Source organism: Perissodus microlepis, chromosome 15, assembly GCF_051167445.1.
Source record: "Perissodus microlepis isolate ML-2025 ecotype Zambia chromosome 15, ASM5116744v1, whole genome shotgun sequence".
In the NCBI taxonomy this organism is placed as follows: Eukaryota; Metazoa; Chordata; class Actinopteri; order Cichliformes; family Cichlidae; genus Perissodus; species Perissodus microlepis.
Window position 1 is genome coordinate 38,091,653 of NC_140475.1, and position 26,988 is coordinate 38,118,640.

Genomic DNA, 26,988 nt, shown 5'->3' on the forward strand with positions numbered 1-26,988 from the left:
GCTCTTTAAAAGTGTCGCCTGGATTTTGGTGCTGCTGAAGGAACAGTTTGTCTGCGCTGTGATAACAAAGTCTGTTCTCAGTGGGCGCTTGGCTGCTGATTGCATGAATCAGTCTCATTTGCATATTGTTCACAAAGAGCTGGAGGCTTCAAGCTGGACGTGGAGGGAAACTGTTTCTGCTCTCAGGGGTTTGTCCCTTCAGCTGAGTTCTGCATAATGAAACAGAAACTGATACTACGAATGTTTATGCTGTTGGTATAAACTGACGTGAGCTCTTGATGGACTCAGAGTCTGCTATGGGAAAAAGTCATTCATGCACACATTTACAGTCATTACAGACTGCTGTCCATTTCAAAGGAGTTTAGAAATTAGACTGTTTCATTGCATCTGAAGCCTTCTGCAGAAAGTAGCTGTCCTGTCTTTTTGATAATGGTCATCTTTTTTTTATAAATGATTCTTAATAAATACTATTGCTTAATAAATTCCTTCAAAAATATACACTTATGAGCAAATAAACTACAAAGTACAGGAACACTTGCAATTAAACTCAATCAGCTAGTGAACATAACCATTTAGCTGTAGTCATAACTGCAACTCCAGCTAATGAAACTACAGAAACACCTGCAACTACAGAGAAACTTCTGCAAACTCAATATTCAGCAATTTGCAGTTAAACACAGCAACTAGATCAACTAAACCAGTTGCTCCAATTACAGCAGCTGGACCAGCAAGTAAATTAACAACTTGCAACTAAATGCTGCAACTACACCAAACGCTTTACCTACAACAGCGTGGAACGACACACCACAACTATTGCCACTAAGGCAACAACTAAAGCAACTTTGTTCGCTGAAAGTTCTCTGAGACAAATGCAAACAAGTGTTCTTGGTTTTTATTTTATTTTATTTTACTTGCTGGTGTGGAATATCCCTTCAGACTCAGAGGTGCATGTTCATTGCATGCACCAGCTTCATTAGACTTTTCCAGACCCTGGTCTGGACCTGCGTGGTTCCAGTCATTCAGAGGGTTAGTGCAGGTCTCCACTCGGAATCCCTCCACTTTGTGGTCTGGAGGAGAAACGCGTTGCCACATGAGGGAGGGAACATTTGGTTTGAGATCAAAGTGTGGTTTGGGTGGGTGGGGTTAGAGTGGCGGTGGGCAAATGGAAGTTACCTCAGCACATGGCCTGTAATTGTGGGCTGGTGGATTCAGAGAATTGAGGCTGCGTGATGGTGTTTGGATGAAGCCACTGATGAGCTCTGGTTGAAGAAAGAGAAAAAACTTTGAGCTGCCCTTTAATTGGAAGTTTCTTTTTGTTAAACGCGAAAACTTTATTTAAAAGAATAAGAACTTTTCAGAGCATTGTGAAGAAACATAGTAAATGCAAGGAGAGGACAGTACGGAAGATTTCACTCAAGCAAGTTGAGCTAAACTCTCCATGTAAAGTCTATTTTTTGAATGTGATTTGTATGTTATACAAATAATAATAATAATGGATTGGATTTATATAGCGCTTTTCAAGGCACCCAAAGCGCTTTACAATGCCACTATTCATTCACTCTCGCATTCACACACTGGTGGAGGCAGCTAAATGAGGGTTGTAGATGGAACAGTTAGGTGATACTAAATAGAAACATAATTGAGTTGATCAAAACAAGCTGTGGCCTTTTGCGTTATTCTCTTTTGCAGATGTTTGTTTTCATCTGTGTGGAAAGTGTGGTTGGCTCCTTGGAGGGAGGGTTTTCCTCTCTGCAGCTCAAAATATCTCAACTATAAATAGATTCTCTGGACACCGCCAGTTATTTTTATCCCAACTGAGGCTAAATTTACCGAGCCAGGCGTCGCCACACCCGTCCCGCCACAGAATAACCCCCAACCCCTCCCTTTTCCTTTCCTTCTCAATTCTCCACTGTGGTCAAACCAGAGAGCTGAGGTCACAGTCTGAGTGAGGCTGAAAGGGAGCTCTGAAAACGAAATGGGTCAAATAGAAGCGCACATCTAAAAGTGTCTAAACTCAAATCCAAGAATGCAAAAATGAAGTATTAATAAAAGTAAATGAGCTTGCTGAATGTGTTTTCCCTTCTTCCCCCTATTAAATGCATAAAATGCATTTTACTCTTTGAGTCTGATCAAAGTTCACTTTATTTGAAGTTGCTTATTGTAAATATGCAGTGTTATCTCACACCCTGTGGCATCTTGTTAGTTTTTGGAGCCCAAAGAGATTGAATTTGGACCACAGGATGAAATGCTGAGGACAGTTTGGTTAGGAAGCTGCATTCATAAACTGCATGGGTGCATCACATAGACACATACACCTTCTAACTTGCTACTACTATTTCACAGTACAAAGCAAGCTATATTATCTGTCACAAAATTGCAAGAAATGTTCAAAAAGGCAATGACATCACACACTCAGTCAAGAGATGCAGTTCAGTGAGCTGAATCACCCGAGGTGAAGCCTAACAGACAGCTCTGGGTACAGCTGGCACGCTTCTAACGATGCAAAATTCAGTTTGAGCAGGTTAGAGGTAACATTTTGTTTGTTTGTTTTAATTTGATTTGTTTTTTAGAGTTATCCAGGCTGTTATAATATATGAAATTATCTACAGAGACTAATATTGTATTTGTGCAGACTGTAAACATGTTTATGTCTGCTGTAAGGTTAAGCAACTTAACATGGGAGACTGCGGGGATAAGCTTACTTTTGCAGCCTGCCTCAAGTGGCTACTAGTGGACCTGCAGCTTGTGTCTTAGCTTAATTTTGTTGCTACTCAGTCCTAATGCAGGATCCTGTTTTTATTACTTACAACTGAGCTGACATACCTGCAGCTCTGCAAGTCTGGGTGTCACTATAAACAGTAACAAAATCCAGCAAAGGTTACTTTCTGATTAGCTCCTTCTGTCACTTCAGTTTCAAGCAACGCTGAAACATTAGTAGCTGTGTAAAGCTGCAGATAGATATTCTCTCAGTTCATCCACGGTTGAAATGAATATCCATCCATCCATCCATCCATTCACTTCCACTTATCCTTTTCAGGGTCGCGGGGGGCGCTGGAGCCTATCCCAGCTGTCATAGGGCGAGAGGCGGGGTACACCCTGGACAGGTCGCCAGTCTGTCGCAGGGCCAACACACAGGGACAGACAACCATTCGCACTCACATTCATTCGCACATTCACACCTAGTGACAATTTGGATTATCCAGTTAACCTATCTCCACAAGCTGCATGTCTTTGGACGGTGGGAGGAAGCCGGAGTACCCGGAGGGAACCCACGCAAACACGGGGAGAACATGCAAACTCCACACAGAAAGACCCCAGCCTGATGTTGGAATTGAACTCAGGACCTTCTGTGCAGCAACAGTGCTAACCACCGTGCCACCGTGCTGCCTGAAATGAATATCTGATCTACATTAATATATTCAGTGGTTTCTGAAAGATCAATATGACCCTGACTTTAAATACCACAGAATAAAAATATTTCACTGGAAGTCATCTGTTTTTCAGCTGCATTCATCTGTGTCATGAGTGGGTTGAATGGAATTAAGAGCCAAAAGATAAAGTTGCAACTTACAACTGGAAGCTGATAAAAAGTTACAAACAGGAAAGATTTCAGTAAGGGATGATAAAGAAAGTCAACTTCTGGTTTTGCTGCCAGTAAATCCCCCCGCAGACACACACGCCCCCTGAACACATGCATGTACGTCTGTTCTTGTGAGAACCCTCCTTTGCATAATGCAAATTCTCATAACTGTTATCCTGATTCTAACCTGAACCTTAAAGATGAATCTTACCTCTTAAACAGCTATATAAAGCTCCTATGGCGACGAGCTACAAGGTCTAAAACACACACCGGTCCTCATACAGATAGCTGTTAACACATACACACATGCAGGAAGTGGTGTCATTTCTGGTTTGTGTTGTTCAGAACACAGAGTGATGAACTCAGTAGGTCACAAACATCCATGTAATCATTAACTCACACAATCAGCCCTGAACTTTATTTACAACTACCCAGGAAACAAAATGACACAAGAGTCTGTAACCTGCAGGGGGGGCAGGGGGGGTCAACATCTTCTGCCACTTTTTTAAAACCAACACGTCCAACAGCAACAGAGTTCAGATGCTGTTTGAAACAGAGAGAAAAACAAAAGGCAATGATCTGCAAATCTTAGAAGCCCAGCAGTCATAACAAATGTTCAAATTGAGATGTTTCAGTATTCCACAGGGAAGCTTGTGCACTAGAGCAGAGGTCTCCAACCTTTTTGGCACCACGGACCGGTTTATGCCCGACAATATTTTCACGGACCGGCCTTTAAGGTGTCGCGGATAAATACAACAAAATAAAACTAGTACCGGTACCGAAAAAAAAAAAAGATTTATTCATAACACACGTGAAAAGACCCAGGAAAACCGAGTTAACGATCAAAACGATAACAAAATAACACTGAAAACCGATAAAAACCCTGAAAACCATAAATTTCACACCTGAGCCTCAACTCTCGCGGCCCGGTACCAAACGACTCACGGACCGGTACCGGTCCGAGGCCCGGGGGTTGGGGACCGCTGCACTAGATGTTCTTGAATTTTAGCAACACAGGTTTCCAGCCTTTTGTTGCTCCCATCCACTTTTAAAAAATAAGTGTCAATAAAAAGAAACAGACTGAAGATTTTTCAACTAATCAAGTTAATTTGCAGCAGGTCAATAATATGACGGAAGACCATCTTAGAGAGGTAGTGTTTCTCCGACATAGAGATGGACCGAGGTTCAGCTGCAAATTGAGGAACAATTTTTGAATAATGTTCATCTGCGTAAAAATTGTGAAGACGAGGGAAAGCGGGTTGTTAAAAAACCTCCTTGTGATTGCTTTGGTCATTAGCCTATTGCCATGCTCGTAGTTTGGATACAGGTGACAGACTTGTCTCCAAACTGTAATGGAACTATGAAAAATGTGACACAAACTGGAAACGGAGAGCCTCAAAGTAAAAGTTGCACCTTTTGAAACAGTGATAGTGCTGAGGCACAGCTTCTGCTCTGAAGGAGAACCTTCTCCATTTCCACTTTGCAGTCATACTTTTTCAGTATGTACCATCCTCAGCCAGTAGTTATCAAGTATTTGCAGACAAACATGAAGCATAAAGGCAATCGTGACAACGTGCTAGCAAACACAGATATTGTTAGGAGAGATTTAGTACGGCACCTTCCTTGCAAGCACTTTGACTCAGTAAGAACCAGGAACCTTCAGGCACTACTGCATGTTGGGAAATATGCATTTTTCCCCAGCAGATGATGATTGTATCATATTCGATATGGAAGGGAACTCTTATGTGTTTTTATTTTAGTTGAATATGTTTAATTTTAACATTAAAGTCTGTGGGAATTGGTTAGAATTTTTAAGCTAGCCTCAAGTGGCCATAAGAGGAACTGCAAGTAACAGCACATAAGTGTTGGCTTCATTTGTCATGTCTGTAGGCTGACTTACACCCAGTGGTCAGGTGGGGCCTTTCTGTATAGTCTGCCTAACATAAATCTTAGTTCTGTTTAATGTGAAGCACACTGACTTCACATGTAAATAAAAGTCCAACATAAATATCATTTCCAATTTATAAACAAAGCCCAAATCCCCTTTGAGTCGAATTCATTGAAGGGTCCTGAGTTCAGATTCTGCTTGTGTGTTTGGACGCAGCGTCACAGCACCTCGAGTTCAGGACCTGCAGCACTGCTGAGGTCAGAGGTCTCTCTCTGCTAATCAGCGTCTGCAGCGTCCTGCCACATCAGACTACACGTGCGGCGTGATGACATCACATGGGGGTGAGAGTCAGGGGGTGAAAAGTGAAGGTTAGCTGAGAGACAAATACGTTGTTTTTAACAACCTGTTTTCATACAGCACATACGAGCAGTGCCATTGGCTCCTGGTTTGTTTTAGGTGTAACTCATGAAACAATTAAAACAATTAAAAAAAAGACAAATGTAATAAAGTAAATTTTGATTTTAATGCAAACAGAAAGCATACATCGATAGAGCAGGAATAGAAAAAGATAAAAGTCAACATCAAACGAAAACATGTGAAGCTACATTCCTGAAATTCCTCAGCGGTTTGAGTGCTGTGAATTCCTGTCTGTGAAATGAGGACTTATGATGAGAAAAGCCGAAATACCTCAGGGACAACAGATTAAATCATTTGCTTCTCGTCTTCATGACAGGTGGCTTTGGATTTGCACAAAGGTTGTGACACAGAAACAAAAGTCTGTGTTCAGGATCCAAAAGACAACAAACACGCTGACCCATTTCCAAACCACAGAGCGATAAAGACTTTTCTTTGTGCCGTCATCCTGAGGTGTTTTTCATGTGGAGGAAAAAAAGAGATGAGGAGCAAATGGGTGAAATCACTGATTCACCACTCAAACGCAGGCAGAGCTCTCTGTCACAGTACAGCGTGCTTCATCGGCCAAACAGCTGCTGATGAGAGCTGAGTGGAACAATCAACCACAGATGCCTCCTCCCATAGCAGGTCTCACTGGGGATGTTGTGGCTGCTGATCCTAGTATATTTGAGCTGGTGTAAGGCCCACAAATATGTTCCAAAAGAAGAAAGAGCTGAAGCAAGCAAATTCAGTGGACGGGGGTAAGTAGGTGCAACAAAATGAAAAAGTTGCAGAATAAATCCTCACTGATTAGCCGATAACTGTGTAACAGATAAGAAACGTTCTCATCCCAGGTCATCAGTCACTGCTGTTCTGTCAGATAACTGCTGGTTATTATATTGTGTTATACTGGACTACATAATAAATCGTCAGCCAGCTGATTGCAGTTTATGTCATACTTGGTAACATTTTTTACACTTACTAAAACAACTTGGTTAGTTTTAGAAAAGAGTTTAAACCTTGTCCATTATTGACCGATGCCACATGACATCTTGTGCATCTGACATCCGGTAGTGTTGACAAAAAGAACAGGCTGCAACATATTATTGAAAAGGCCTGCAGAACATAGAGCTGGTGTCTTTATATTAAATAATGAATTTCAAGGCAGAGATCAAGAAGTCAGTTTGTCTGTGCATGCTGGATGGCTATGACAGACACCCAAACCTGGACTTCAGTCAAATTTGCATCCTTCACTATAGTAAAAGGTTAAATTAATAATGTTAAGATGTATTTTTTGTGTTTAATTCAATGTCAGTGAGCCAGTAATTGCAGCTTTTTTGCTGCCTTTCTCTCACTACTTAGATGCTTGTGTGTTTTGTGACGCTGGAGCGATCTCTACCTCTCATACACTCATCATCCCTCTCCTCCTCTCTCTGACTCATCGCTCTGATGCTCTCCTCTGCTCCTGAACCAACCTTACATGGTCAATGACGTGGTGGCAGGATCTCCCTACGTAACACACCAACGTGCCATTCAGCACAGCTTCGGCACCTTATCTAATATAGAGACCGCCGCCTGCCCAGCCGTCCAATCAGTGCACTCCATCTGTTTCCAGGGTGACGTGATGTAGAGAGTAGGGAGCTTCCTCACCGTTTGTGAACAGAAATAGCTGCTAGAGTGACACACTGAGCTTCTTTTTAAGTCTTCTAAAAATAACGCTGCTATTCTTGAGCTTTGGTGATCTGTTTAGCAGGTCAACGCCACCAACGCCATCAGGAGCGCACATATCAAACGTTGCACAAGGGGGATGTGGGAATGCTGAATGTAAATGGCACAAATAGTACATCAAGCTTTCATAGGAAGCAACAGAATTTTCTAGATTCAAGGTAAAACAAAAAAACAGGGACAACTTCAGTTTTGTGTTTACATTCTTTTGCTTATGATGGCACACTTGCATGAATGAATGGAGAACATTATATAATCTAGTGTATGTCTGAGACAAGAAGGCAAAATTTTATCTATAATTGTTTAATCTGTGATCGTCATAACAGGCTGACAGAAATATTGTGTAATGGCAATCAAAACAAACATTTCTTGTTTTATTCTTGTTTCACTTCATTCTGTTCTGCTTGTCCTCTTTGACCTGATGTTTTGATGTGTGAGTGAGATGTGGAGTCACACTTGGAGTTGTAAGAGAGTCAAGTATTATATTTACAAAAACCTCACATATGTTACAACACTGGCACAAAAAGAAAATATGCAACACTTTTAAAAACTATGTACATTTTTTTAAAGCCTAAAAACAAGCACAAAACAAGCAAAATGTCCTGAAATAATTGATATGTGATTATTTCAGGACATTTTACAGTAATAAACACATATTTCAATGTGTTTATTACTGTAAAATGTCCTGAAATAATCACATATCAATTATTTCAGGACATTTTGCTTGTTTTTAGGGGTTTGCCTTTATACCTGGTGTTCCTCCATGCATATATGCTCAGCCTTGGACTGAAAGATTTGGATTCGATATAGTGTCATCAGATAAGCACAGTTGTGGAGGAGTCGGAAGTCTCGACATGTTGATACTGCAGTCAGACTGGATTACTGCACTGAAGGTATTTCATTGTGTCCTTGCTGTGAGGTATTTACACTCCCAGTTTCTTTTACTTAATGCACACACGCACAGGGATATCGTTGTGGGTGTGTAAAATGATTAATGCAGGCGGATACATTTCTTATTCACATCAGGGACACAGTGACCTCTGTGCTGCCACCACTGACGCCTCTGGATCAGATCCGTTTGTCTGCTTCAGGGCGTGAGCTCCTCATGTGTAACCCACTGCAACTGCACTTGCTTAATGTTAATGTTTACATAGTGTTGCTTTCATAACCGAGGATGACATGGCAGGCACCTGTAAGAATAATTGTGAATAAAACAAATTATAACATCTTCATACAAACATCTTAACTTTTAGCATGAATAAGTTCAAGTCTTGCTCCAAATTGTCCTCAATTAAGCTGCACTTGCAGAAAATTATTCTAGCTGCTGAAAATAAAATTCACTGATTAAACTTCTTGGATATTCTTCTTGGTGATTTGTGTTTGGATCACCACAACACAGTGGAGTTGTTAAGATCAGTGACTCAGCAGACAGGTAGGTGCTTTAACTGCATCTATCAGCCTCACCTGAATGAAATCACTCCTGTACCACAGTTTTATGAAGGGGGAAACTATCCATGTTTATTTCTGATGTTGATTTGAAGATTTTAACATGGTAATCTATGAGGATTGACTCATTTTGACTCTCTCAAATTATATGATTAGAGGGTTAAAATTTATTGGAAGCATAGTTTCAGTTAAAGGTCTGCAAACGAGTGTGAGTGAAAGCTGGACAGCACAGAGCAGATGCTTAACGTCAAGAGAAACTAAAACTTTCAAAAGGGATACTTTACATTGCACGGCTCAGATTGAAACAAGGATCAGAAATGACACCATCAGAGACGAGGTGTGAAAAAGCTTCGTCACAACCACTCCATGACAGTGTGAGCAAAACACTGTGTAAATTTGAAAGCACTTATATGCCTCGTGTGTTTTGCCCAATGCAACTTGGCTTCCAGTCAGACAAGCTGACTGTAAACTAGCAGGACAGAGGCAATAACTAAGCTAGCATAGCACAGACGAAACAAAGCCTTTTTAGAAGCAAGTTTTCCCTTTTTGCAACCTCATTGAAATGCCTCTCTTGTCTTGGCAGTTATTTTGATACAGCATGTTTAGCTATAATTAGTAGTGTTCAATTCATGATTCTTAGAATCCCGTACCTCTGTCTTATAATGTCTCTAAAGACAACTGCAAGCAGAGAGGCTAACTGTACTATAACTTTACATGTTGTATTATTACACTGTGTGCGTCAGTACATTTCATACAGTTCATTTCGTACAGTGCTATGTGCTGCCTTTAGCAACCAGCTGATCATTTCAGAACTAAATTCTTGCAGCACACTGGCTGAGCTGAGCTGCCAATCACCTGAAGAATTTGGGAGTGCTGGCTGTGTCTGGCCTTCAGGCCCCAGCAGGGACGGGTCGCTGCCAAAACAATCAAACCTGTGGCGTCAGCAAAGTGGTGGAGTCCCCATCAAATCCATAAGCGGGAGGAGTAACAGCAGGATGTGACATCAGGATGTGACATCATGGGCAAAACTGGCTGCAGGCCCAGCTTTAGTTTACTGCTCCGGTTTCACACAGGCACACAAGTGGAAGAACTCGGTGTTCTTTTTCATACACACAATGTCTCGTAGAAAAAGGTTCAGTATGCATAAAGAAGTCAAGAAAACTCCAGGGAAGCAGTAACAGGCTGTTTGAATCTATTTTAAATAATGTTTGATGTCCTGAAATATAAATAATGTCAGAAATAAACCACAAATGTTATCAAAGAAGTATCATGTTAGCCCATGAGCTAGAGCCTTGAGTCCATAGTTACAAGCATGTAGTGCATTCAAACATTAATAAAACCCTGCTCCAGACCTCTGATATTTGATAGAGTAACATGGTCTAGGCTTAAAACACAGAGGGTCAGTACTTTCACTGTTTTAGACCCATGCTGTGGAAAAGGTTCTTCTTACTATTAGATCAACTCAATAAGTTCTCCATTCAAAAAAACCTTCAAAACTTTCAAAACCCACTCGTATAGACTGGCTTTTGTAAACATTTTATAATGTCTTGTCGGTGCTTTATACTGGTGACTTCTTTATTTTTTATTGTTTTTGTTTTTCATTGTTCCCCTGGTCAGATTTTATGTAAGTTATTGCTGCAATTTTAGGGAATTCTGTAAAGAACAGCATTAATAAAGCTTAAAAAACAAACAAAAAGCCTTATTATTGTCTATATCTTATCTTCTTCTTTTTCAAGCAAGGCAGCCACAAACCCACAGGACAGGAATAACCTACACACCGTCCAAGCATCACCATGGAAACCGAGATGGTGTGAAGATGTCCACCGACATACTCCTCCGTGTTTTCATCCATTTTTATCCTGCAGAGTCACAGACAAGATAAACCATTTATATGCATCATGCAAACAACTTAAAACCTAAATTGGATTAACTACAGAACGACACCACATTTCCACATCAAAGGCATTTTTTGTCTGAAAAGTGGATGCAACAGTTTTCTAAGAAAATTTTCAAGGAAGCATTTTCCCATTGAGCTGCATCAGCTAAATATAAAATTCAGATTATTTGTAAATGATTGCACTGTTTGCACTGGAACACTGTCAGCATTTTACAGATGTGCTGAGTTTCATTTAACCTCCTAAGACCCGAACTCTTCCATGGCATGCATGTTTGATTTCTCTTTGATATTTGGGCATATTTGGACCCAATTTTTACCTGATTTTTGTTTCTAAGAAAAATAAGAGCCACATATGAGGATATTTGTTTAAAATTTGGATAGAACAGTAGCAGTATAACGCCCTCATAAGTGGATATCAGGCCCTTGTAGAGCAAAATTGAGTATTTTGGTCTAAATAACCCAAAATGTGATGTCCACATATGTGGACGCCAGGTCCTAGGAGGTTAATGTAGTTGAATCAGTTCTCTGATGACAAGATTGTGATACCAAAGATGTCCTCTGCATGTTTTTTACACCAGTAGGACACGCTCAGAATAGAGAACTGAACCTTGTGCGAAATTAGTGGAATGTCCTTTAAAGAGTCCCCTTCATGGGGCCAGGAATAGCTCATAATTTCAGGTCCAAGCAGTCCAACTACAAAAATTATAAGAATCAAACTGGAGCCAGAACGATTTGTCTTTCTACAAATATAGGACCTTAAGCAGAACTTGATAAGTTTCCTGTGGAACTTATGGGGCCAGAATTTGTTGATGGACCCTACACTGCATGCTAGTTTTTCTAGACACTAATTCTAGATTCTGTGACAGAACTGTCCTCCTATGCTTCAGAAATGACACAAGACCCCTTTAAGGTAGTAAAACAAACCCACACTCATACATACACACTTCTTTTAGATGAACCACACAAAAATCGATTATATTTCCATCAGAACTTTATTGACCAAACAGAATAAGTCACAATGTGGCTTCACTTCTCACTTGTGGCTATTCCATCACATCAAGCAGACTCATATTTAATGTATTTAGATACATCAGTGTGTAAAATCACATCATGACAAAAGTTCACGTGCAGCAAACAGGTAAGCAGAACACCTGCCACACCTGCAGCGCAGGTAGTCCAGAGCTTTACATGCAGCTCTTCAGTTCGTTCATGTGACATCCATTTGCGGCACTCAAGTCCTGGCATTTCATCTTCACTTCCCCCTCTGCAGCTCCATGACTGAGACTTCCTGCTCAGTCTGGTCCAGCTTCCACAGCCACTACCAGTACCGACGTTTCACGTGCTCCACGAGGACAAAAAGACCTCCCCCATCGGGCTCGGATTTGGCTCGGTCCGGCACAGCACAACAACTCATACCGCGTTACTTCTGCGCAGGTTTGATTGTTTTCACTCTTTTCTCACCGCTCCCCGGCGGTCTGATTCGGTTTGGCTTGGCCCGGTTCCAGTCAACGATCCTGCAGCTCCAGGCAGGGCACCCACTGATTGCTGCATCGGCTCTCCTCACAGAAACTGCCGACGTCTTGCAGGGCTTGGCACTGCAGAGGCTGCACTTGAGGGTTCTGCAAAACACGGTGGGGACGGACGGTTAGATTCTCGGAAACACTTTTTTAAAACTTATAACAGTATAATATCATGAACTTGTATCATTTCTCGAGTAGCTCAAAGCAAGTTTACACTTACAGTGACCAGAATGCAGTGCAGATCCCGGGGTTCATTGCTGTTGCTGTCCTCGGTGTCCTCCTTCAGCAGCTGAGCCAGCCGCCTCATGCCTGACACCCGCAGGATGTTGATGTCGTTGTCGCAGCAGAAAGCCTGCAACAGCGTGAAATGGATCTGCAGCGCTATGTCGTCTTCATCCTCCTCATCAGTTGCGAGGATGCACAGTACAACACTGTCTGGGTCTCTGCATCGGGACAGAAGGTGAAAGACCCGGTTAATGTCAGCGTCATTACATATTTCTCATATCAAAAGCTTTGGCGTGGTTAATTAAGGTGAGGAAAATCAAACTTATACTTACACATTCATGAGTTTGGCGGACTCGTAGACTCCAACCGTGAGACAATCCTGCTGCTGAGCAGCGACCAGTAGCTCCTCCAGAGCTTGACTCACCGTCTCCATCCTGCAGAGAAGCGGAGGCGGTTAGAAATGTGCGAACGACACGACTAAACTGTGGCAAACAACTCTAAAGTCTACATATAAGCATGCAGATGCAAGCCGGGATTATAAACTCAACTAGAACGCGATCTGTAATGTCAGATCAAATGTGCCAATGCGTAATTGCGCATCACACACAGCCGAAACTTACTTTTTTTCGGTGCTGTTTGATCCAACGACCTCTTCCAAAGTCATGTTGAAGTCAGTAAAATAATCCACAAGATCCAGGATAAGAAGAAATATCCACAGCGCGGAGATACGGCTGTACTATGAAATTCCTGATACAACGTCCAAACACAGTGGTATTCCAGATCGTGTAAAGGTCCTTTCAGAGTCCGTTAACGGTCAAACTGAGTAACAAGTCCGATTACTGCGAGACCGTGAGCAGAAAGAAACTGTGCCTCTGTCAGCCGAAACTCTCTGTTATATTACTGCTTCTCGACCGTAGGCGTGGCCACGCCCAGCCTCTCGTTCGTTCATTGGTTTGCCGCTATGAATACGTCCCCCGTTCTCTGCGCCTATTTGCTGAGAGCCAGAAGACGCTGGTGATCCCACGTTGGTGGTTTCGGAGAATCCCCCGCTCTCTCCCTCCTTTTCTTCCTACGCTTCTTTCGCCGCTCTGTCCCTCTCTCTCGGTTTGTTTACCGGCAGCTTTTCTTTATGAGTGGAGGAATTTCCAGATCTCTGTACCCCCCCCCCCCCCGCTCCCTCGTCCCCACTGGCCGAATAAAAGAAAGCTTCACCGTGGCAATGCTCTCGCATCGTGTTCGTGCACAAACCCCCCAAATACACCTGCACACCCGCGGAGACGCACATGAAATTCAAATATATTTCAAATTATGTTATAAAAGGGAAGCTGGAGCAGCTGACCAGCCCCGTGTGCGAGCACGCGCTGAGCGGACATTGTGTAACGGCGTTGTGCAAGAGCAAGGTTATAAGAAATGGGAAAAGGCGCTGTCTGATAAGCACGAGGCGGAATTCACGAGAATCTCAGATGACACTGATGTTTCTCTTTTATATCACACATATTTTTATCTTTTTGTTTTCTTGCAAACCATTTGAGGCGCTATTGCAGCTGCAGAGCACGTGTTGTTCTGAAGCTTCAGCTCAGCACCACTACCTCCAACAGGGATAAAAATAATCCTTAGATATAGGATCAGAGCTGTTTATCTGCTGAAGCCTGCAACAGCAGCGTGCAGAACGGAAGTATGTTACAACAACATCCAAAACTATTATTATAACCTTCATATTTCACGTTCATGAAAGCAGGTTCCCTTTTTCTGTCACATGCATTTTTAACATCACACGCAGAGCTGTCACACGTCTGATCGGTGGCCCTGTGTGTGATCAGGTCCAGCTCACCGAGCCTGCTATGAACTCTCTGCCCATTAAAACCAGGTCTCAGACTCCCTCCAGCGGCAGCATAATGCATCTGCTGTCCGCAGCGAAACCCCCAGAGAAGGCATGTTGGAACAGCACCCTGCAACAACCGTTTGGGTCACGTGCAGAGCAAGAGCGAGTCCCGGTCTTTGGAAAATATTGGGAATTCCTAAAGGGGAGGTTTAGTGGAAAAATTTTTTAGGGGGTTTGATGTTTTGTTTTGTTTTTCGGGGACTTCCTGGGTCTGAATTTCCACCAAAATGAAACTATTTGCAGGCTTCACTTTACTATGTCCAACAATTTATTTGAAATTTATCAAAATCCGCCTGTAATCTGTGCAAACGCTGTGTGCATAGGTAACAGGGCAGCCGCGGCTAAACAGTTTCAAATCCATTCATTAGGAACATCCACAAATATGTAGGATTGTTTAATAAACAATGAAATGTTGTGTATTGTCGCTTACATTACAAGCACTTAACTGATTTAGCACTTGTCCACTGAAAGGCGCAGAAAATCTGTTGGCGTTGCCGTATGAACAGATTTTTCTGGTGTTACTGCGCCACCTGGTGGAAAGATTCACACTTTACGTGTGTAAATAATTGTGTTATGGTTTTGTTATATTTTATAGTGTTTTCTTACAATTTCTAACAGAAATAGATACTAGTTAAATACATTAAATTATTATATTTATTGATATATTTAGATATTCATGGAAGAAAACAGTATAAAATGAAAGAAAGCAATACAATAAATATTTATACACATAAACAATATACCCACTACAATTTTTACTAAGCAAACATTGATGTGTTATTTTATGGATGAGATTAGTTTAAAAATGTAAATTTTTCATTGTCTGTGTATTGTTTTATGCAGATTTTACACTCCAGAATTCCCTCAATAAATAAGCAGCAACTAACAAATTATAGAAATATGGGTTTGATATAAAATCTCTTTTTCTGTTTCATTTCTTTCTGAGCTTCAGTTGAGATCTGGTGACCGTGAAGGCCATAACATATGATTTGTATGAGGGCTCCCCAATAACTTTACAACAGGTATGCACTTTAAAGACGATATTTCTCCATGAGACTGAAATATCCATGAAACAGTGGAACAAATCAATAAAGCAAAGCATAACTTTAATGTTAAATAAAGTGCTAAGGGCAAAGTATTTTCATTCTTTCAAGTACATCATCAGTAATTATACAATACTACGATAAGTGCAAAGTCTGCTATAAAGCATCCAAAATTCTCACCTTCTTATGATCTAATTACACTGTACTATTCAGGGTACCAGCTTTATTAGAAAGTATCCAAAGCAGGGGCTCTTCAACTGGTGGGGAGGCTTTTACATCCTTGCAGAAGTTCACTGGTCTCCAGGAGTTCACTCTGCAGGTGGGAGAGCGATATAGGAGAGATGGAGAATGAACTTAACCTGGGTGTCTATTGTCTTGTGTAGTCTGGGAGATGAGTGGATGGGGTGGGTGCGGTTTTCTCTGTGGTGGGGTCGGGTGGGTTGCCCCGGATTCTGGAGCTGGGCGGTGCTGCTGGCTGTGGGCCCCGGTCCAGATGGGCCTGGACCCCTTGCCTTGGTGGGTTCCAGAGGTTGGGGTGCCTACTAGGGTCAGCAGGGAAGCTGGCCCCAGGGAAGGACCACTTGCCCCTCCCTTCCCTTGGGTGCATTTTCCCCCTCTAGGGGCAGGGGTACCTGGATCTGGGGTATAGAGTACGTTTGGGGAGTGTGATTGTGTGTACAGTGTCTATTTATGTCTGTCTCCACGTTGGGTGAGTCCTGAGTATTTGCATATGTGTGCATGAGGGGGGATGGATGTTCGTATCTGTGTGTGCCTGTTTGTCTGTGTCTATATGTCAGGTCCCTTGGGCTCTGGGCCTGGGACTGGGTCACTCTGGCACAGCTGGCTGCTGGTGGAGCTCGCAGGCACATCACCTCAGCCCCCTCTGGCTTCTGCTCCGTGGCTGCTGGGTGACCCCTCGTCTGGGGCTCTCCTCAGCTCTTTCCGGGAGAGTGGCACCGTTGCCCCTTCATTGGTCTTCCTTGGACTCTTGTGCTCTGGGGGTCTCTGGATGTCTGGAGCCTGGATCTCCTCCATACCTGCTTCATGCCCTGGAGGACGGGGCTATGGCTCCCCACACCCTCTAGCAGACCGTTACATAAAGAAACCTTTTGAATACAAGCACGCTGATCCACACAGGTGTACACACAAACTGTATGGGGGAAAAAGTCCTCAATATGTCTCCCATACTGAGAAAAAAAGGTTTTTATAGAAATTTCTTTTCTGTAGGATGTTGGATTGTGGCACTGTGGGACGGCCATCTGAGCCTCAGATTATGATCAGCGTCAGAAGAACTGAAATACATTTTGGTGCAAGACCAAATAGGCCTTAAAAAGTCTAAAGAATACGTCATTAAATTCAAATAAATAATAATGCTTATACAAGAAATACTTAATGAAATATTTGCAAGAATAATCTCCAGGCTTCTTGAAGGTCATTCAGAGTTATTCTTTGGATTGTGGCTTTTGCTCTGGGGAGGCCAATCCATGACCGAAAGTGTTCCATTGTTTGTTTGTTTTCCTCCTATCCATGTATGCTTTTACTGCATCTGTAGTATGTTTAGGATCATTGCCATAGTAAGAGATGAATCCATTGCCAATTAGATGCTTTCAAGATGGAATTACATGGTGATTCAAACTCTGAATCTGCTTTTGTGTTCGTAATACCATCAGATTTGGACAAAAAATGTCAAGTTTGCATTCACATGGGAGGGGATAGCTCAGCAGGTAGAGCGTTCACCATATGATCGGAAGGTTGGGTTTCAAATCCAATCGAACCGGTACCCCTGAGCAAGGTGCCGTTCCTACACACTGCTCTCCGGCCACTTGATTGGTGGCTGCCCACTGCTTCACTGAGTGAATGGGTCAAATGCAGAGAGTAATTTCCCTACAGGGGATTAAAAAAGTATACCAAAAAAAGCATTTTACATAACAACAATGCATGTAAGAAGCTGATGACAGAGGAACAACTGAATATTTGTTGTACCTCCCTGAAGGAATAATGGAGTGACCCAAGCCACTGGACGCCATGCACTGATGGTTGAAAATCAGCTACAAAAGAAAACATACCCTATTTTGTCCCAGGAACACAAACAGCTCTTCTGTTTTTTGTTTATGGAGCACAAGACTAGGGATGGGTATCGTTTAGGTTTTATCCGATACCGGTGCCAAACCGGTACTTTTGAAATGGTGCCGGTGCTTAAACGGTGCTCGAACCGGTGCTTAAAGAATGAAGAACACAAACTTTGTCCAAAAACCTCTTATGTTTTTATTTTTAGAAGTCTCTTTTTCTGCAAAATGATAACCAAGTCAGCCTTTTCCGTTGATACAACATACCTCCTTTGGTTGGAACCGGTGCTTAAACAATGGAAAACACAAACTTTGTCCTAAAACCTCTCATGTTTAGCTGGTTTTTTTTGTAAAAAGATAACAATGTTAGCCTTTTCTGCAGCTATAGGACATATATGGCATCACTCTGTCAAACAAGAAGACAGCCGCATGTAACTACGACGGTGTTTGCTATTTTATCTTACATGCATTAATGTAATAACGTGGTTAGCCTACTCAACGTAAATTACACACGAACAACATTAAGCTACTCACGCAGAGAAGAACGGCTGCTGCCATCATCATCCGTCATCATTTCTGCTACACTGGCAGGGCTAGGGGCCAGGACTCTCCTCTTCGGGTTCTTGGGGGATGTTGCTAACTCCGGGTCCGATAACAGGCACCACACCCGCAGGAGATGTGCTCGGATCAAATACGGTGCATTTCTCGGCTTTTAAAAAAACACCAGGTGTTTCATCAGATTTGAGGTGTTACCTCCTTTGCACAGTATCCCCTTAAAGCACTTGTTGCAGGCTGCTGAGTTTGCATCTTTTGCTGTGAAGTACAGCCTGACTTTTGACCGCTTCGCCTTGGGCATTTTTAATCTGTAGCTCTGCTCTAAAAGAACGTACGTACCTGGGCCCGCCTACTATCCTTGGAAAGGTAAAATGATTGGCTAGAATCCAAAGTGTATGACATCTCAAGAAAAAAAAAAAAAGCACCGAAATAAAGCATTTCGCTTTTCAGTCTGGTTACTACCGTTTATGTCAGAACCGGTGCCATGATACCGGTACCCATCCCTACACAAGACAACTTGTAAAAATGGACACACTGTCCCATATTAATACAACCCCTAACGATCCCCAACCCCCGGGCCTCGGACCGGTACCGGTCCGTGAGTCGTTTGGTACCGGGCCGCGAGAGTTGAGGCTCAGGTGTGAAATGTATGGTTTTCAGGGTTTTTATCGGTTTTCAGCGTTATTTTGTTATCGTTTTTATCGTTTACTCGGTTTTCCTGGGTCTTTTCAAATGTGTTATGAATAAATCTTCTTTTTTCGGTACCGGTACTAGTTTTATTGTGAAAATATTGTCGGGCATAAACCGGTCCGTGGTGCAAAAACGGTTGGGGACCGCTGCTCTAGGGCTAACACACTCAACGATGTGCTAGCAACCTGTCCAGGGTTTACCCTGCTTTCCACTCTGTGACAGCTGGAATAGCTGGAAGAAATAGTTTGATCCATTACGTTAGCAGGGTTCTCTGCTGTTAAACTGCAGACTGCTTCCCCTGAGTTGGGGCTGTCCCAAGCAAAGACATTTAAGTATCAATCTACTAGTCAACATGCCAACCATTACCCATGGTCATTAGCTCTGGGTAACTGCTGAAAAAAATGGACTTGAAATGGATATTTACCCTGGTCTTCATCCTGTTTTGGGATTCTCTCTTTTTTGTGACATTGTTGCAGACTGATCCAAACAAAACCAAACAAAATAAAAAATACCTCTATCAAGAGCACAGCCACGGAATATTGTATGATCAACTGATGATAGAAGTGATAAAATCCAGTAAGACTGGCACGTGAGGGTGGTTCAAATACAAGTAAACGTCAATGAAGTTCTCAGCAAATAAGATCTTGCAATTTGCCAAATGTAACCAAAAAAGACCTCACCACTAGATGGCAGTGTTTCACCAAAATGTTTTAATATGGTGGCCTAAGAAAACCAAGCATTTGCCCTGAGACTGTTGTAATGGTTAGCACCGTCGACTTACTGCAAGAGGGTTTTGGGTTCAAACTTCCTGTTCTTCTAGCGAAGTCTGCATGTTGGTGATGAGAGTCCAGGTGCTGCACTGTAGGACCCTATCCTCCTTTGTTTTTTCTTCTTCTTCTGCAGGGCTTAGAGCAGACTGGTTACCACACTGACTAAGATAAAAGTTGGGGTTGTACAAAAGTTCACACTATTAGGGTGAATTTAAGCCAATTTCACAAACCAGCTGCATAGAAGATGTCTCAGTTGTTGAATTCTTGATGACACGAATGGGACATTTTAGCTGTACTTACAATTATAGTGTATAATTGCAGCTTTAAGCGCATTGGGTCTACGTGTGTAACTGGATCTTGAAGTTATTTAAAGGAACAGTTCCGCTTCAAAATACAATATACCTTTTTCCTGTCTCTTTCCTCTTTTCCCCCGTATTCTACGTTGCGTTATATTCAAAAGAAAGCGAATGTTTCTACATCTTCCAAACTGGATTATTATATCTTTTTTGTCTAAGTGCTTTCAGCCCTAAAGTCCGATGCTCCTGTGCTCCTCGCCTCTTCTTTTGTTAAGCTAATCGGTTCCGGTAATGATAAAGCACGTGTTCTTTTATCAGGTCCTCATTTTGGTTTTTAAAACAGGTTGAATGGTTGCTAACAGGCCTCATAAAGAACAAATGGAGAAGCTTTCCACATGGAAAGAACCCGGGAGTGTCCCATTATAGCTTCCATAACGAGCGGCCAGGACTGAGTCGAGCTTAGGCAGAAAGATAGCATTTTGTGGGAGAAGCACAGGTGGAAAAATAAAACAAATAAACAAAAGAAAAACAAAATAAAACAAAATATTTGTAATAATGATACAAAGGAGTCGATGCCCTCTCCTAAGGCAGATTCATTTCTGGGACTAACAGATTTTCTTTTTTAAGTATGTATATAAAGTACAAAGGGTGATTGCTCCCCAAACTGGGCTTTGTGTCCATTTTTCTTTAAAAACACAACCAAACAAATATTTACAGGAGCAAATGAAGTGATTCTGTCCATCTGCAAAGTAGCGTTTTCATTTGGGGAAACCTGCAGTCAGCCGAGACTGAAGAAGTCACCTGATGAGTGACGAAATGTTTCTCCCACCGAAAACGCCACGTCCAGATGAGCAGAATCGACTTTGTGGGATTTCCTGACCTGGACGACTGAGCATGCGTCCAGACATGTTTAAGTTTAACGCTTTCTTTTTATCGTGTGCATTTCCGTGGGTCGATATTCAGTACGAGCTACACTGTAAAAAAAAATTGTAATATAAAAGTATTTTTACTGTGTATTTTACGGTTTTGTACTGTTTTTCTAGAATATCATTAAATTTACATAAATAGACTGTGATTTTACATTTCAAATGTAAAATAACGTGAAATCACTGTAAATGTAATAAAACATCATTTTCTTGTTTGTTAAATGTATTTGTCTGTACATATGCATATTTAGATTGTTAAAATACATTCACAAATGTATCATAATTTCACAAATATTTGTCCGTTCCCTTTAAAGCCGGTTGGAGCGGGCACGCTCTGTTTTGCGTAACTATTTTTAAATCCTGGTAGAACTGGAACCATGTAAGCTTGTGCAATCATTTTTTTGCATATGAAACCGGAGGAGTTGTTCTTACATCTTATGCCATCAGCTTGTCCTAGGTCACAGTTTCCTTCCACATATAGCTTTGCAACAAAAACATAATATTCCAGAAACAGGCTTTGCCGATCTGATCAGCTGTTTGTAACACTTTCTACGTCCATCAGCACGAACTATAGCCTGTCCACCACGACCTGCCCAAAACAGGAAGTGACGTCATTTTAGTTTTCCGCAGTTTTCCGCAAAATGACGACAAAAGGCCGCCCTCTCCTTCCTGTGCAGCAAGCAGCAGGCGCACCTGGCAAACGAAGGGGCCCTTACTCCCAGCAAATGGGCGATAGAAAACCGATCGGTGCCCATGCCATTCCCAATATGCCCTGGCTGATGTCGGGGCAGCATGAGTACGAGCAATTTTTTTTTTTGCCGTTGCCCGTGATGCCGCCCCCACCACGATGCCGCCCCGTGTCGCCCGTATCAAAAACCGCTACTGGTCCCATATGTAACTATCAGACATTTACAGGCAGAGACAAAACCCCGAGGAGTCGTCTGGCTCCAAGGCCCTGAAAAAAACAAGACTCACTAACTGTAGGTGAACGGTGACCATTGATGGTTCTCTCAGGTGAATCCCTGTAACAGTGAGTCAGTCTGGCACTTTCCAACCTGTTTTCTTATCTGTCTTACAGATAGATCTTTATTGTCACTGTTTGGCGTCTCTCTGCAGCTTTTAGGTTTTTACATTCAGATTTTTCGGATAAGACAATAAGATTAATAAAGATAAAATACGTTTAAGAGGTACCTACACAGGGAATGTATGTAATGCACAATAAGTATCTACACAAAAGGACATGCACAAGTTATATACAGAAAATATAAAATAAAAGAACCGTTAATAAGTGGGTGGAGTGTGTTTCAGTGTGAAAACAGTCGTTCAGCTGAATTTGGTACTGAAAGACATGAGACAAATTAAGTTTCATATTTGCTTTGAGGTACACTGTCGGTGTTTGCGCTGTTCAGGGTCAGGGGGAAACATTTGTTTCATTAACCTGTGGAAGGATCTTTCTGACCCCAGTAGCAATTAACCTGTTAAGAAAAATTAAAATAAATAAGAGCAATAAAATTTTCTTTTACGTGCATTCTAAAAATTGCCAGTTGTTTTTTTTGTTTTTGTTTTGTTTTTAGAAATATGACAAATAAAATGTTTTATTTTAAAACGGAAGTGTTTTACATTGCTCTCTGGAAGTCTAAATATGGATACTTGCAAGATTTGATTTGATTAATTCTCCTAACGGAAATGTTTAAACATGATGTTAGACATAACAGGTTTTTTTCTTTCTCATGGGGTGTTTTATTTATATCATTGTAAATCATGAAGCTGAATCCAGGAAACCCCAACCCATTTAAAAACCTCAGGAAGTCCACAAATGCACAACAAAAGAGAAAGAAATGAAACACTCTTTTATTTAATTATACATATGTTCATCTCACAATTCCAAAGAATAATCAACACGCATTTACGGAAACTGCTGATCTTCAATTTCGAGTTTAAGTTCCTACACACTTCATATTAAGGCAGTGTCTAAATTATTTAGGGGAAATCAGATCTGCAGAGACAATGCAGAGAGCAGGGTTCTCTGTCCCAGTTACACCCCACCACCGGCAGGGTGGGGGTAGGGGTCCGAGACCTGGTGTTGCTGTGTACGAAGTTCAGTTCAAGTCTGTAGGAGACGAGGGGGTAAGGGGGACGCACAGACATGTTTGTTTGACCTCAATTAAAGTTTTTATTTTACTTTTTAATTTCCAATTGTCGATAAATATTAGAATAATCGTGGGCTGGGTGGCCTGGTCTAAAAGTTTGCTTCGGTCGAAGTAAGGTCAGGTAATTGCACATGATTATTAAAAGGTTTGCTTGTGTTTCAGTTCAGTGCAACATTCTGCGGTGTCTGAAAAAGGATTTGATTTCTTTAATCACTATGTTTCTTTACGCTAACTTGATTTTGTAAGTCTCAATTTTCCAAATTAAAACTTACATTGTATCTCTCCAGTGGTGCGTAATTACGCACCCCTGCTACACGATACATTGTAAGTTTGCTCAAATTTCATCCCAATTTTGGTTTTTATAGCAGTTTCTAATGTTGAGTCATAGGTTAGGGTGTATTCTCATTGTTTGGGGTTATTTGTTGACTTTGGGGCTGTTTTGTCTTAGTTTGTGCGCATTTCTAACCGTCTGCGTATCTGTAGGATGAAGATGGTGGGTCAGGCTTTGGAGGAGCTGCTCGTGGAAGCTTATCACCAGAACTGCCTCAGAATCGGTGTAATTGAGTCCTACAAATACATGAAAGCGTAAGTATTTTAATTTTTACATTTAAATACAGTTCAAATGCAGTAGTTGATCTAATAGTGGAACAACGTGGCAATGGTGACATTAATGTCGTCCTGTTTCCCGCAGAAACCCGCACAGAGTCGTCCTGTGCGTCCTTGCCAGCGACAAGGAAACAGAGGGTGACATTATGTTACAGATGAATCTAATCCAGCTAAAGGATATGTGCTACAAGAAGAACGTCAGCATCATGTGTTCGACAGACATGAGACGGCTGGCAGAGCTGGTGAACATGGATGACATCAGCGGCAACGAGGCCTCGCGGGACCTGCACTGCATTCTGGTCACTGTAAGCCAAATTTCCATTTGTGCTGCTGCGCAGTTAACAAATGGCGCATGTTTGCCAATTATCTCTATTAAAATCGTTGTAATTTGTACACTTGGCTTCATGATAGGCTACTTCGAATAAGAAGCAAAGTGATGTGTTTTCCGGGAGTTTCATCGTCCTTCCTCGCTGTGTTTCGCAGGTTCCTCCAGTGGAGCCACTTCCACGCCAGGCCCTGCAGATCCTCTGCAGCTTCTGCGAAGAAAGCCGACGGAGGGACTCGTCGGTGCATTGCCTTTCTTGTTACTACGTTTGTTCTTATCGCTACCCAGTTGTTGTTGTTGTTGTCGTTGCTGTAAATAAAAGTGAAGGATTTAATTCTTCAGCGTGTTCGTTGTTTCTGAATCCACGTTCTAAAGTTGCAAAGAGAAAAAAAATGGGGTAAAGGTGAAATCCTCAGTTTCAGACTTTCAATTTATTATTTTGAAAACGAGAGATTTACTGCCTCTTAAAGCGAAAACTGCACAAAGTCATATCTCTGCCAATGAAACGGATGCACCAAAGCCTCCTGGGGCTGTCTTAATGAAAAATAAGAGAAAAACAAAAATTAAAATAAAACTAAAGCCAAATAAAGTTTATCATCTCTGCTGTTTCATTTCACTGTCAGTGCTGTACAGGAATTTCACGACAACAAAAGGCTTCAAGGCTAGATGACAAAAAACAATTAAACCAAACTAGACTTCGGGCTATTCTCTGCGTGCAAATGTAACCAAAATAAAAAATAAATTAAAAAAATCTTTAGTTTTAGTTTTCATGTGATCTTGGAATTTTTCATGTCACCTTTGTCTAACTATCACACATTTTCTCTGCCGGTAGAAACAGACACCCACCCCCTCATAAACCACCAAACTGAAACTGAACAAAAAAAAAAAAGACTGTGGACGCATTTCGGGTGCATGGCTGTAACAGCGACCCTGTCAGTAAACTCCACAGCTTCACCTTATCAGCGCCACTGATTAAGTCTTTAATCAATCAGGTGTTTTCCGCACGAGACCTTATTGGGGGCTTCATCAAGTTTAATGTTCTCATTCATTAAACACAATAGCCATGATTCAACTGAAACATTTCCTGGAGATGTTTTCAGAAAACCCCAAAATCACTCAAAGACTGACATAAACTAACATAAAATGCCCCCACATCTTGTGTAAACTGGATTCCTTCACTTAATTGATCTTATAATTTTATCTGATATTAACGTATTAATGTAATAAACACTGAATATGAAGATAAAAACTTACAAGTGAAGGAAACTGCAGAGATTTGACATCATAAACTTTATCTAAATGCATTTAGACACAGTCCAGTGATTGAGTACAGAGCCCAGATATTTCCGGGGGTCTTATCCCTGCAGGGACAGTGAACACATGATGTCCTTAATGTTTGAGTGAATCAGCCTAAAGAAACAATCAATGCACTTTCAACCAGCTATCAGCTACAGCTCACAGCTTTCTGCGTTGTTTTCACCTTAATCTCTGCGAGCCCTTCACACGTCCACCGGAACACTTTTCGAATTCACCAAACAAAAGAGCAGAACCCGTTTAAACCCGCTCACTGTGCACATCTCCAAAAGGTCCATTCCAGGTCTACGTGACTTGATCAAAGAGGGAGAGTGCGCTTCCAGTCATGTTTGTCAAACATGCGTGATGTGAAGCATGCGTAAGACAGGAACAGAGACGCTGCATACATACATTTAAAATATAGATATCAGAATATTATTTTGAATATTTTTTGCGTGCCTCTTCTTTCACATTGCAGTGGCTCATCCATAAAAAACAAAGCTAATATACAGGCTTATCTTGAGAGGTTATCCCTATGCTAAAATCATCTTCTCCACAGTTTAATTATTATTTTTTTAACGAGAAGGATTTAAGCAAACAAACTTGTGTGCAGAAAGGAGAGGAGGGAGACGGGGAGCGAAGTTTGAAAAGGGACGGGGGGTACAGCTGGCCAGTAACAGAGGGAGGGGTAAGGTGTGACGTCCCAGAGCAGGTATAAAAGTTTTGACCTGAAGAGACAGAGATTCGTCATTGCTCAATGACCACCGACTTGTCTACGACTGCTTCTTCTTCTTCTCTGGAATCCAGCAGCACACGAAAAAAGGTAAGATAGGCATGTCTGGTGCGTAATTACGCACTGACACAAGTTACATTTTGAATCCGGCTACAGTGCAGTTTGATACGCTTTTATGCTCTTGTTTAGAGCCTGTATTAGACTTACTTTCCTTCGTGTTTCTGTAGTATGGAGACCATCAGCCAGACTTTGGAACATGTATTGGTCACAGCTCATCATCAGAACTGTCTGACTGTGGGAGTTTATGAGTCTGCAAAATTCCTGAATGAGTAAGTATTAATGTAAAGCAATTCATGTGTACTGTCAGAATAATAGTGATTTTGACGCTATGTGGGGTTTATTATTCTCCTGTCCTGCCCGCAGAAACCCGGATGGCGCGGTGCTGTGTGTGCTGGCCCTTGATGAGGAGGATGAAGATGACGCTGCGCTGCAGATTCACTTCAAACTGCTGCAGGCTTTCTGCTACGACAATTACCTCGACATCCTGCGAGTGACGGGAATGAGGCGGCTCGCTCAGCTGCTAGAGGAAACCAGCAACAGAAACGAATCCCGGAACCTGCATTGCATCTTGGTCACTGTAAGTCCAAACGCCTCATTCTGCTCCACTGCATTTGTCAAACTTTGCCAGTGTGGATCCTGACTTATTTTCTAGATAAACTCTGGTTAACATAAATATTCAACCACGCTTTGTTTTGCAGAACACTTCTGAACAGATTCTGCAGTGCGAGGCTCTTCAGCAGGTCGCCAGGTTCTGCGAGGAGAGCCGCCACAGGTACGAGTGGCTCCCCCACCTTGATCTGCAGGACCGCTGACCTAAACTAGACCGCTGCAGAGCGGTTCGAATTATTGGAAACTGGCCCAAGTAGAGTAACGGGGTTTTGCTTTATCGGGAGTTCAGTTTGATCTGGTTCAGGACGGG

General features: G+C 41.9%; 3 protein-coding genes across 3 annotated transcripts; 2 read left to right on the plus strand and 1 right to left on the minus strand.

Moving 5' to 3' along the window:
* Positions 1 to 11,902: 11,902 nt before the first annotated feature.
* On the minus strand, positions 11,903 to 13,555 carry LOC146372670 (growth arrest and DNA damage-inducible protein GADD45 beta-like). Its single transcript, XM_084953739.1, has 4 exons — positions 13,295 to 13,555; positions 13,007 to 13,108; positions 12,670 to 12,892; positions 11,903 to 12,548 (listed from the first exon to the last, which is right to left on the minus strand). Exons 1-4 carry the CDS (start codon positions 13,336 to 13,338, stop codon positions 12,435 to 12,437), a joined length of 483 nt encoding a protein of 160 aa, XP_084809865.1. The 5' UTR covers positions 13,339 to 13,555; the 3' UTR covers positions 11,903 to 12,434.
* Positions 13,556 to 23,390: 9,835 nt separating this feature from the next.
* Positions 23,391 to 24,839, plus strand: LOC146372671 (growth arrest and DNA damage-inducible protein GADD45 gamma-like). Its single transcript, XM_084954398.1, has 4 exons — positions 23,391 to 23,637; positions 23,744 to 23,963; positions 24,142 to 24,225; positions 24,816 to 24,839. The coding sequence occupies exons 1-4, from the start codon at positions 23,537 to 23,539 to the stop codon at positions 24,837 to 24,839; spliced, it is 429 nt and encodes a 142-aa protein (XP_084810524.1). The 5' UTR covers positions 23,391 to 23,536.
* A 1,398-nt stretch (positions 24,840 to 26,237) lies between these two features.
* Positions 26,238 to 26,881, plus strand: LOC146372672 (growth arrest and DNA damage-inducible protein GADD45 beta-like). The gene is made up of 3 exons (XM_084953233.1): positions 26,238 to 26,338; positions 26,433 to 26,646; positions 26,768 to 26,881. The coding sequence occupies exons 1-3, from the start codon at positions 26,238 to 26,240 to the stop codon at positions 26,879 to 26,881; spliced, it is 429 nt and encodes a 142-aa protein (XP_084809359.1).
* Positions 26,882 to 26,988: the final 107 nt, after the last annotated feature.